We start from the raw sequence: 13119 nt of genomic DNA, 5'->3' as shown, positions 1-13119 counted from the left end.
AACCTCACTTTATCTACTGCCAGATAGGGTAACATTGAATTTCCCATTTAACTGCTTATGTTTATCAATATTGTAATAGGTCACACTATTGACATAATTTTTTTTTCTCTTTCTCTCTCCTCTCCCTTTCTCCCTCCCACATCAATTTTTTCACTTCTGGCAACTTCATCTCTGTGCTACTTCCCAAAAATCATTACCTCTCAAGGAGACTAATCCTTTCCTTTCCTTTTTGTTGTGGTGGTGGTCGTCTTTAGTAAAGTACAATGGAAATGCGAGGATTACCTGTAAGGCTAAGGCATTCTTTTGTCTTTAGAACTTGAATTGAATTTTTTTAATAGTGTCTTTTGGTCACACACAAAAATAAAATTTTAAAAAAAGGTCACAGGGAAATAACTGAGTGTCATCCTGATGACTTAGTTTGAGAGAGATTCTAATAAAAACATTGACCCATGTAATTGATTTTAATGGCAGCTTTGTGCCATCTTCTGTTCTCTGGAAATGCGCCAGATGCCATCAGCACAGCCTCGGGGGACCGAGGGGCATAGAGCAGCAGATGAGTGGTTTCTCTGAAGCCCAGAGTAACTCGGATAGATTAGTTTGGTTGATAAACACAGAGCACAGCAGGCTCCAAAGGCAACTGAGGGTACAACTGACCTTTTTGTTCTCTGTCAGGGTCTAAGGAAAAGTAGTGAGTACAGCAGGAGCAGAACGACCATCATCCCCCGCTGTGTGCCCAACATGGTGTGTCTGCACAAGTACATCATCTCCGAGGAGTCTGTCTTTCTCGTGTTACAGCATGCAGAAGGTTTGTCTCTCGTTTAAGTATATTGCTGAAAAGAGTCAAAGGTTTAAGTTTTAATCAATGGTACCTTTCATTGTCAAATTAATCTCTTGTACATCTAATTAAAATATTTTTAGTGTGCCTAAGAGATGTCATGTAAGACACCCCACTCCCATCCTCTGTCCCTCCCCCTTTTTCCCCACTCATTCCGCGGTGGATCTGATTCCTGTTTCAAATGGCCTCAAATCCTGATGGGTTACTTGAATTCTAGCAATATTGAAAGCTTCCAACTGTTTATTTTCTACAGGAGAGCGAGTGCTTTGACTGCAACAACTATCTGTAGTATTTACAGTCATCTCTCAGAGATAAAGTCTTTGGCTACTTTTATAAACTTTGGCAAGGAAATCTTTTTAGCATCTTACAGTTAAAATGACAAGTATTCACACAAGAATTTAGTAAGTCTCTGCAAAAAAACATGAACATTTGCCTGTTGGTTAATATTGCATAGTTATTCTGATCTGGATTTTTAAGAAAATAGCTAGTGGCATCACACAGGAGTTCAAAGCAGAACCACAGAGTTGTGCCTTCAAACTATTTATAAAATTCCTGTTAAATGTACAGGGAACAGGTGGCACAAAATAATTACATTTTGATTTTTTTGGTCTAACACCTGGATTTAAATATTCCCTAAATGTAATTACCCTTATTTGTTTAGAATGAGTGCAGAATATAAATTTTGGGATTGCTAATAGTTCTCTTTTTAGGAAATGTTAATAATGCAGTCAGAATGGATGATGTGAAGGAGCTAAGCTAACTGATAGAGAAGATAATTTTATTACATTGAATATTATTTCTTTTTTCCCTAATGACTTAGATTTTGTCTTTTTCATGAGCAATATGTCACATGAGGCCAGTTAAACTTAACTATACAACTTGAATGACTGTTTCTGCTATGTGTGACTTAATTTTGCCATAAGCAGTGATGCATGAAGAAAGGCCTCACATTACAGTACTGCCTGATGGTGATCTCGAGGGTTTACAGTGCTGCTTTGTCCAATGCTGCTTTTCCTGAGGTGTGTGTAATTCAGCTGAATGGAGGCTCACACCTGAACTGTAATATCCACATAAGTTAGTACGTTTTGTTTGGAGAAATAATATTTAGACGCCTCCCCAAAACAAAAAAAAACCCAAAACCCAACCTTGTCAGATACCAACTGCCCTTAAGACTATCATAATCAAAGGATTAGAGACAGGATGAGACAATCACTTAAAAAACCTGTTCCTAATATTTCTGCAATTTCTGAAGACCTACAATTCTGCTCTTCTCTTCAGGAAGAATGTTCCTTCTCAAGATAGGTAGAAAACTGGGTGAAGAAGTAGTGGAATTTGGGGGAGTAGTGATCAGATGGAGAGAACAAACATTCTAAGGAAGGTTTAATGTGACCAGTTGACAAAGATGATCTCTTGGAAGTGATAATTTTATTGTGACAACAGTGAGAAAAATGGAGACATTGCATGATCAGAGCTCTTTCATTTAAGAACAGAAACCTCAGCTTAACATTTGGGATGGATGGGGTGCTGTCCTTAAAAAGGAATGAGTCTCTCCTGGTCATCTTTGACATAGTCACAAGTCCAGTGAAATGTGCTTGGCCTGGATGTCTTGCTTTTACCAACATGAGCTGTAACATGTTTTGAGTTCTATGGGGGAAGGATTATTAATTTACTAAGCGCCTTCTAAATCAGGTTTGTGCAACACACAGCCTTGTGCAACACCCCACACCATTTGTTTGATCTGCCAACAGTGAAGGTGGTGTCTGTCAAGCACCCTCATTTTGGCTGGCCAGGCAGCAAACACATACTCAAAGGCAGCCGCAGCTTATGTTGCCTTTCTCCCAGCCGTGGGTCTAACACGTGCAAGTAGGACACATGGGGGGCAGATGGGTTATTTTGAGGTGGAGTTGGGAGAGGAGGTGCAGACGAGATGAGTGCTTTCTACAGGGAGAGCCCTGAAGGGAAACAGGGCGTAGGGAGCGTGGGAAGAACTGGGGAGCATTGCAGAGAGGATGGAGGACTGGCAGGCTGTGCTGGGGAGGAAGGGGAGAGCTGTGGGGACCAGAAGGGATTTCGACGTCGGTGAGGGCTGTTGTTGGTAATATATGGTACGTGGGTTCACTTGACTTGGACACTTGTGGTTATAAGTTATAAACTGCATAGGGTTTTCCCTTATTTTCTGATAAAGCAGCAGGTAGTTTGGAAATGGATTCACCTCTATCCTTGTTCGCAAACCATTCAAAAATTATGATGTGCTATAAGGACTTTTCCCTGATTTTCAGGGAATTAACAAGATTAATTTCTTTAAGGATAGTCGCCTGCTTTCATGTACTTACTGACTGGGCTCAGAACAGGCAAAGGGAGAGGAAAATGACTGATATATTCTGTTCTGAAGAGGGATAGCTGGGGTACAAAGTCATGAGTAAATTGCCTGAGAATGCATACAAAAAAGCATATTGCAGGTGTAGGGCCTGATCCCAAATACCTAACTGGGGCAATAATTTTTTGTTGCCATCTAGAACTGCATGGCCTCTGCACATCACCCTGTCCCGGGAGACTGTTGCTGGAAAATGATTCAGGAGAAAGGCTTCATTTTCAAGCTTTGGAATGCCTATAGATAAAGCTGTCTTAAAATTTCATCCATCAGACCAAATATAAATAGAGAAGGTACTTGTAGTTTATTTTGGGAAAGGATAGAAATTTCTAGGACAATGCTTTTTAAGTGATAGTCTCTGAATTTTTATTCCATAATTTCATGAATGCTCTTAACATTCATACTGCAAGTAGTTCTGTTCCAATAGGAAAGAAGATACTGCCAGTCAAATTCATAAGTATGTTACTTTGTGGTGATTTATTATGTTAGGTATGTTAGCTGCACCATTGGAAAGTTCAAGAGTAAAATATTAATTTAAGTGGGCAATGGCTTGAATTACAGCAAATTCAGAGGAAGTTTTAATGTTACGTACAGACATTATGTATTTGCTAAGCAGCCTGCTATTTCCTGTTTGTAGTAAATTTTAGCTGTATTAAGTGCAGCACTACTGGGTTTTGTATGGAATTCTGAAAGCTTGACCCCAGAGTCTTGCTCAAGATGAAGACCTTTTTTTTGTTTTGTTTTTAAATCATGATGCCATTGCATGCTCAGAATGGGTGAGTGAGGTCTTGGGTTCTCTTACAGGCTTTTCTCATGGCCACAGTTTGAGGCTTCAGGGGTGTCTCAGGAGCATGAAAGTCCATAAAGTTATCTTGTAGCTTTGTTGGAAAGGACTTGGCAAATTCTAGTGTGGTAGAGAGCCAATCTGATGTTAATAAGGCCTCGCTTCTTCTTGGCAGTACGAACTCCAGAAATTTTAGAAACAGATGCTTCAAAAATAGGCTGGGGGGCTTCCATGGGACATCAAAGTTTAAGTGGCTGTTAGAAGCTGTCAAATCTCTTTAAGCATAAACAAGCTGGAGTTCCTCTCAATCTGGAGAGCACTCAAGAAACTTCATGCTGAAGAGGCATGCTGCATGCAGGAATTGATAGACAACAAGGCGGTAGCATTCTGGCTTGCAAAGCTGAGGATTTGTTGTTGGGAAGGGAGATAGTACTAGCTGTAAAGATTCGACAGCGATTGGAAAATGTGGGAAAGGTGATATGGTCCTTGGCAAGTGACTTTTTCAGGAGGCTGCTTTGAAATAATAGCTTTTGCTCAAAGTACATCGGGAAGTGGGAGCTTTGCCTAAACTAGCAAACTTTGTAGCAGAGATTCACCAGCAGCAGTGGAAACGGCCATGTATATAAGACTCTGGTGCTTGTAACTACTGTCATGTTAGAGATTAGGTTGGAGATTAGCTGTAGATTCATGTGTACGCTGCAACCCCACTGTGGCTGCCGTTGGAATGCTGTGAAACGTTGTTGTATCATGGTAGTGCCTACGTGTCTGGTTCCCTTTTGGCCTAGAAACTGTACAAGCATAATTGTATGTAATCATTGTATATTAACATGATCAAGTTTACCAGTAGACATGTCTTTATTGAAAAGGAGGACAGTGATTCTAAGAAAACCATAAGGTTGTTCTTTTTCCAGCAAGGAAGAATATTAATTCGCACAAGGTGCATGACTTATGATTGGTACTCCTGGCCATAAACAAATTCTTATGCAGTGATGTAGAGACTTGGGCCTGGTTTTGGAGAACAATTCAAGCAGATGTCTTTCAGTACTCTGTTTTCCTTCCCTATCCGATCACAATTATTTGGAAGCCTGGATTCTTCACTTTGACTTTGTTTGGGATTTCCTAAATACAGTGATTACTGCATTCTTAGCTGCATTCCAGTTCTGCAGGAATTGGAGTGTATCGTCCTTCAGAGTAAACTCATGGGCCAAACTAGCAAAAGCCATTGATTTATTTTGGAATATGTCTCTTTAGTCAGCCAGTCTTTCAGAATGTGAAGCTGAAATGTTAAGTGTCTGAGCACCGGGTGAGGAAAAATCCAACAGGTCATGAATTTTTCTTGTCAGCTAGAACAAAAACGTGTTTAGGAGACTAAATTTGCTGATCTGTTAGGTTTCGTTTTATCCTATGATACGTACTATACAGTCTCTGTATCTTCTTCTCTTTGATGTTCCCACATCAAGTGCTATTAATAACAAAAAACTGCAGAAATGTTTGAAAGAATATAAAAATATTGTGGAACTAACAAGATTTCTAGCCAGTTTCATCACTTGATCACTGTATGCTGAAATTTCCCGTTGATTATTTTGGACACTAACTTTTTAGATTGTGCCTCTCGAAGCAGAGGTATAACCTCCAGAGTGCTGGAAATGTGGTTAAGTAAGGCAATTCTAATAAGTAATTTTATGTTGAATAACTGCAGAATAATGTAGAGCTTGGTGATTTTCATGTGCATGGTAGAAGAAAATAATCTTTATTAGTTATGGTAATACTGTGCTTCTGAAATTGTATTAAACACTAATAAACTTTAGCTTAAAACGGCAGCTTTTATAGTTATTTAGTATGTGAGACTATTTGACAATGACTGAAGCTTACTTGTTTGGATTGATTTCTGTAATTTTAGTTTTTATAGATTCCTGATGCTATATTAGCATGGCTTGCTAATGGGTTTTCTTGGTCTTACACAACACACGGGGAGAGGGGGAAAGATTATTAGTATGTCATTCATAAAGGCATAATTATATACCCAGATACAAATATCACTCTTGTTTGACCCTGGATTGGACATTTTCAGAAAGGAATAAAATTGTTGTTGTTCACTATAGAACACAATTATTGAATAGCATTTATTTACGTATTTCCACTTGACCAGGAGGCCAGTCTTGAAATATTTGTATGTAAACATATTTGGACATAATTTTTTTTTTTAATTTACTTGCATTTAACTCTAAATTGGAGTTGCAGTAAGTCATTTCCACTGTGATTTCTAAGTCCAAGTGATTATTAGTGAGCAACTTCTTCTTTAAAAAGGTAAGATAATACATTTACAAATAAAGAATGAGTCATTGTTGCGGTTCTGTCTGTTTTCACAGGTGGACAGTAGTGAATTCCTGAGTACTGTAAGGATAAAGAGGCTGTATTTGTCTTTTGCAAATTTTAGGTTTGCTGAAAGCACTTGAAATTGAACATTTTTAAAAACATAACCTGAACCTCTTGATTCTTCCAGTGATTTTTCTGTGGGGTTTTGAAGGATTGATCTCAACACATCTGTTTTCCTTCCTTAATCCTTCTTGGGTCTCCTTCTTTCTTAAGCTACACTAAGACTTCAAGTAGAGGCCAAAATCTAGTGGAGGCTGCATGAAATCTTGCATGAAGTGTGGTGGAGGGAGCAGAAGACATGAGTTGTCCTGAGAGCAGCTTGACCTGTCTGTAGGTGAAAAGCTAAGTTGTGTGAGGATAATTCTTGCACTTCTCATACTGCTGGGCAGCCCAGCCCCTTCCTACCTTAATACAGGGGTACGAAACATTTAGGTCAGTGAGAGCCGTTCAGATGTCACACGTAAAAGCACACCTAGTGTCCAGTAATGACACAGGAAAAAAAGTCACAATAGATCGCAGAAATAAGGTTTTGAGCTTTCTGCATCCCTGGGTCAAAGCTCAACCCAGGCCTCCATTAGAAAGACATTTCCTTACTACTTGCATTTGGGGAAGGACTGATGGTGCTAATATTTGCATTTAAAGCTGTGCCTGGAGGCTGAGGTGCTGTTGTGCCAGGCACTGTCCAAAGCTGCAAAAATGTACTGTGGGTCTTCGTGGGTCATGTTCTGTGAACACCCTTTGAAACCTGAGATTTGTCTTTTCATAAGAAATTTGTGAAGCACAAATAATAAACACTAGTAATATGAAGACGGAAATATTTAGCATTTGCTTGTACTAATTAATATAATGCAGGTGGGATGGGGAGACTTTGTGTTTTATTAAATGCAGCAGGGGTGTGGTTGTCAAATGAGATTTTATTGTTTGGTATGAAACGACCCTGAATAATTCCATGCCTAGTTAATAAACTGGGCAGTTATTTTGCAAGCACTGTTTACTTAAAGTAATTTAATTGAAATTTTAAAGAAAATTAATTGTTATAAAAATATTGTTCCATCAGAATCTTGGGGTAAAATTAAACTTTTGTGTTGCTTCTTTTGTCATGGATGAAAGTGTGGAAGAGAGGAGAAAGTCTTTCACACATATATAAAAGTATGTATGTTCTCGCTCTTTCTCATTCTCTTTTCTGTTGTTTTCTCTCCCAGCCATTCCACAACAAAAGCGTGAATAAATGTAAAAATGTAATATTAGAAAAAAATTATTGGCGATTATGGGATGAACAAATTCTATCTTTACCAAATCAGTTTAAAACCAGTAATTCTGAAGTCCTATGCAAGCTGCAGGGCTCAGAAAGCACGGCAACGCCCTTCCTCTGCCTTTGCCCTGCTGAACAGCTGTGTAACGCGTCGTATTTAAGGCAAGTGGCTTCATCTTAAGAGTCTGCATGGACTCACTGCTTCTCACGGAGGCAAGGTCCTGCTCGTCGGGCACTTCTGGCAGGACCAGGGCCCTTGGTCTCACCGATACAGGGCGGCAGGTCACTTGCATCCAGGCAAGCTCAGAGGCAGTTGCCGCCCAGGGGGGCAGCCTGCTTCGCTGGGCTGAGGGCTGCTGCTCTGCTGGGAGTGACTGATGAGCCATGTCTTGCTACTGTGGCATGGCACGCTTGTAGGTATTTTGAATGCATCTTTGGGTAAGTATTTAAGTGCTTATGCAATACAGTGGTCTGCAGTAGTTCTTCTTCCCTTCTCTACAGGCATTGCTTCTGTTTGCTCCTATTCGTTTACCTGACATCCTTTCTCATCGTCTGCTAGAAGGTGGCAAGGGTCATTCTGACCTACTAAGTCCGTTTGTAGCTTATGGCAGAAACCATGCGGATTAACAGATCTAAATTGTCATTTTTACCATTGGACTCAAGCTGTTAGAATTCCCTCTTAATATTTTAATATACTTAGTTTCACCACAACCAGCAAGATATTTTTTTTTTTTCCCCTTCAAAAACAAGTCTTGTCTTAGCCAGCAGGATGGAGGGCAAGAAAACTCCACATTCTATTATTCAAATTCATTTTTAAAGTATCAAGGTTTTTCTGCCTTTGATAAGTTATTTTTGAAATACCTGGGAGTGTAGAAAACCTGTTCCTAGGCAATGAAAAATACTTTCTTCTTTTTCTGTACTTTTTAAAGGAATTTTGCCTGATATGGAGAGTGTTTAAAAATAACTATTAAGGACATTATTTTGAAAAAATATAAAACTATTTTCTCCAAATAAGTAAAAAAAAAAAAAAAAAAAAGAAAGAGAGAAAAAAACCCAATCAGAACTTTGCAGATGCCCAGTGGGCTGGATACTTATTTTTTTCTTCAACAAAGATTTTGTTAGAACTCCTGCATTTTCCAGAATTTCTGTACAATCTTTTAAATTGAAATGTGTTGACTTTGCATTTTTCCATAAGTTATCAAAGGTGGCTTTCTAGCTTTAAGCCAAATTCTTTGGCACGTGCAAGAGATGCAGTAACTTCTTGATTTGTTTTGTGTGAATTACGTTTTCTAATCTGTAAGCTTTTTTAATATGTACAATATTTGGAAACATAGAGAGTCCTATTTTGTATTTTTAAAATGTAACTATTAATTTTGGAGCTGTAACTTTCTTAGAGTCTTTGATGTGAAGGAACTGGTTTGCCAATGTAACTTAGAGTATTGATAAATCCTTGTGTAATGCAGCAAGCTGTAAACTTCGAGTTCTGAAGTTAAAGGGAGAAATACATCCACATTTAAGTAACAAAACCCACTTCTTCAAAGAGAGAAACAGAGCCTTAAAATATCCTGCTAGTACGAGGTAATTTCCTTCCCCTTACCAAACTTGCTAGTTAGTTTTTAGTCCATCTCCCCTAATGTTGCCCATGAGCTTGGAGCTGTGATGCAGAAGTATTCAGTACAGGCAGAACTGGTAATGGGCACCAAACCACTTGGTCTTCCCTAGTTTTTGCTTTCTTTTGAGACAGCATATGGAGAGTAGTCACCACCATGCAACTTGAGACAGACTCTGAAATGAGACTTTACTGACGTTTAAAAAAAACCAAACCAACGCAGCTTAATCTCGGATGCAGCTCTTTAAATATTTATGTATTAATACAAATCTGCTTGAAAAGCAAGTTGTGGTCCCTGTAATTATTTCCTCCTGAGGTAGCAGATCCAACTTGCTCTGTGGGGATAAGGATATAATGTATTGTGACAATGAGGGTATTTTCCTGTTTCATAATGAAACCGATTCTGTTTTGAGTGAAATTAAGAGATTTCGTGTCCCCGTCCCCTCCCCTCTTTTCTTGCAGGAGGAAAACTGTGGTCTTATGTCAGTAAGTTCTTAAACAGAAGTCCTGAAGAGAGCTTTGAAATTCCTGAACCCAGAACATCCAGTTCAACTAAAATTTACCTGGAGCAGCCAACACCTAGTCCTAAAGAAATCGGTAGCAGCACTGATTCCAGAGAAAGCTACGGGGAGACCACGCTGAAGGTGGTCCCACTGAAGAGCAGCCTAACGCTAAGCTCTCAGGATGACAGCAGCAACCAGGAAGATGGCCAAGAGAGTTCGAAGTGGATGGACTCAGGATCCAGCTCAGAAGAAGAGTGCACTACTAGTTATTTAACGTTATGCAATGAATATGGGCAAGAAAAAATTGACTCTGGCTCTCTAAATGAGGAACCGGTGGTTAAACTGGAGAGCGAAGGTCTAAATACCAAAAAGAGAAGTTGCTTACAGAAATGCAGTGTCGTTGGCAGTGATAGCTTCACCTCTCAGACTGCATCTCAGGAACGAAAGCTTTTCATTGACAATGCTGAGTCGGAAATAGCTAGCCCTACTAGGATATTGGACTCATTAACTAAATCAAAGAACAGTCCCATGGAACTCTTCAGAATAGACAGCAAAGATAGCACTAGTGAGCTCCTGGGGCTTGATTTTGGAGAAAAACTATATAACCTGAAATCGGAGCCTTTGGAGCCATTGTTTTCTGTCCCAGACCATGACAGAAGCTTGGATGCCCTAGAGAGCAAAATGGGTGTGAGAGCTCATGACACCATAAGCAGGGGTTCAAATGACTCTGTGCCAGTTATCTCCTTTAAGGATGCTGCTTTTGATGATGTAAATAGCATTGATGAAGGAAGGCCTGATCTCCTAATAAACTTACCTGGTATGTCTGATGAAACAGAAGAGGCAGCAGTGTCAAGGCCAACAAAGTTTACAAAAACTGATAGGGACATGTTGGAAGTAAAGCTATTAGAAACACCTGATGTCTTACAATTAAATAATTCTGCAGAGCCATGCAAAGCATTTGGTGAAGAGCCAAATCATGTGGCATCAGAAGTGGGTGATCTTTCCCGCGAGGAAGCAAACGGACAAAGCGGTGTCACTCAGGGAGCTCTTGGGACCCTCTTTACATCTGACCAAGAGGTAGGTTGTTCAGAAGATGGGGCTCTGTTTCAAGGGCTTGGAGCCTGCTCCTTAAACGTGACGAGCAAAGAAGAAAGTTTATTTGTTTCCAACCCGCTCTCAGGTGCTCAAGATGTTAGCTTGGATGGAGACATGTTAAGAAATGAAGCAGTGTTGCTGTTTTCCGATCAAACTGAAGACTTTGGGAAAGAGGAAACAGACTCGGCTTTGTTGCCAGCAGCTGAAAGTAAAAAGACAGCACCAAAGAAGGAAGGCAAAATAGCAGTAGCAGGGGAGAAGGAAATACATCAAATTTTTCAGGACCTCGACGAAAGATTAGCGATAACCTCCAGGTTTCATATCCCAGAGGACTGCATTCAAAGATGGGCAGCTGAAATGGTTGTAGCCCTCGATGCTTTACATAGAGAAGGAATTGTGTGCCGCGATTTGAACCCAAACAACATCTTATTGAATGATAGAGGTCAGGAACTTTTGCAAATGCATTTCTTTTTATTCGCTGTTGCTTCCAATTAACTGAGTAGGCGTTTTATCTTGTAATTAGTATCTTCATTTCCTGTCTAGAGCTTCATTATCAGTGCAGCAAATTCACCCCCAGTAATAGCTTCTAGTACTTAATGATGCCATTATTCTTAATGATACTGTTTTTAGCTACAAAAGGAGTAATTACAGTTCACTTCTGCAGAAAATGGAAGGGAAAAATGTTTTGATTTCTCCTGTCGTTTTGTTTTTAGGACACATTCAGCTAACGTATTTTAGCAGGTGGAGGGAGGTTGAAGATTCCTGTGACAACGATGCCATAGAGAGAATGTACTGTGCCCCAGGTTAGAGCAATCACCTACAATGTTTCACTTGGAAAGTAGATTAGCAGCTTTCATTTTCTCACGGAGCTGCTATAGCACAGAGCTCGAGATCATGCAATATCTGAATTTTCTTTGCTTTTTCCTGAATGTCTTAAAAAGCTAGAGGGCTCATAACTGCTTTATCACTGTGGTGATGTTTGTTAGATCATTTCCATAAAGTGTAATTGTATTGAATGTCTTGTTTAAGCAAATTCAAGGAATGTTTTGTTTTCTTGCAGGTATTTGCTATGTGTGAGTACATCTTGATAACTGAAAAGAGCAAATAAGGGAAAGGGCAGACTGAAAAGATGACACTTAAGAGCCTTAAAAATACAAAAATTTATACATGCAAAGAACATGGGGGGAAAAAAGACCATAGCAGTTTGAAAAATACAACCCTAATGGGCTCAGAGATGCCTCTGACATTTTTGATGAGCTACAGTGGGCTTTGAAATAGTTTAGAGCGCTTTTTTCTTAGAACTGCTTTCATCAATCATGAGAGTGATAAAATCAATATCTCTTGGGTTTTTATAGCAAGGATGGCACTTGAAACCGAACCCTCCCTCTTTTCCTTTTTCCAATTTATTTTCTGCTAATATACTGGTCAAATGATAGTGACAGCCAAAGATCAGATGTTTTACTTATAACTTCATATTTTAAAAATTTCATAGCTAGCTGAAAAAAACTACTTTTAGAGTTGAAATGACTACTGGGAAGCTATTCAGATTTTCAGTTTCTCTTTTTTATTCTGAATTTGAAATGCCAGCATACTCTTCCTGCTGAGTGTGTGGTCTGGCTAGGCATGGCAACTTGGTATGCAGGTAGTCCTCAAGCTCAGAGTCTGTAAATGTGCTCAGAAAAATTTAGAATAAAGCTTATCAGCAATGGAAGTTCTGAACTTAGTTTGGCATCAGGTGTTTATTCAGTGACTTAGTCCTGCAACTGAAATACAGTAAGGAACTGCTCTCTGTGAATAAAGGTGGTAGGATCTCAACAAAAATTTGAACGCCAGCCTCTTGAGATAAATAGTAAATAAAATCTTTTCTATCCAGGTGCAAGTCGAAAGAGTAGGTATTACAGAAAAGAATTCTTTTTACCTATCAAAGCAAACCCACCACCTTCATTCTACCCTCACCCCACTTTAATTCAAGAACAAGAAGATTGGGGAATCCCAGCAATTCTTGTGGTTGTTTAATAGAAACATGTCCTGGTTGCCAACGTGCATGATGTCCTGTTAGAAAGAGGTGTTTTCCTGCCTCCCTAACCCAGAGGTATTACAGAAAAGAATTCTTTTTACCTATCAAAGCAAACCCACCACCTTCATTCTACCCTCACCCCACTTTAATTCAAGAACAAGAAGATTGGGGAATCCCAGCAATTCTTGTGGTTGTTTAATAGAAACATGTCCTGGTTGCCAACGTGCATGACGTCCTGTTAGAAAGAGGCGTTTTCCTGCCTCCCTAACCCAGCCTC

The 13119-nt window shown here is 39.5% G+C and overlaps 1 protein-coding gene across 4 annotated transcripts in view; it reads left to right on the top strand.

Moving 5' to 3' along the window:
- Positions 1–13119, top strand: part of RPS6KC1 (ribosomal protein S6 kinase C1) — an 87132-nt gene that overhangs the window by 57621 nt on the left and 16392 nt on the right. For all 4 annotated transcript variants that reach the window (XM_009279583.2, XM_009279582.2, XM_009279585.2 and 1 more), the window contains 3 exons: positions 673–805; positions 9690–11267; positions 11539–11628. In XM_009279583.2, the coding sequence (XP_009277858.1) occupies positions 673–805; positions 9690–11267; positions 11539–11628 (1801 nt within the window). The remainder of the gene's footprint in view (positions 1–672; positions 806–9689; positions 11268–11538; positions 11629–13119) is intronic.

Source organism: Aptenodytes forsteri, unplaced genomic scaffold, assembly GCF_000699145.1.
Source record: "Aptenodytes forsteri isolate BGI_AS27 unplaced genomic scaffold, ASM69914v1 Scaffold195, whole genome shotgun sequence".
Classification (NCBI taxonomy): domain Eukaryota; kingdom Metazoa; phylum Chordata; class Aves; order Sphenisciformes; family Spheniscidae; genus Aptenodytes; species Aptenodytes forsteri.
The sequence above is the reverse complement of the archived record's forward strand: the minus strand, read 5'-3'. Positions and strand labels throughout refer to the sequence as shown.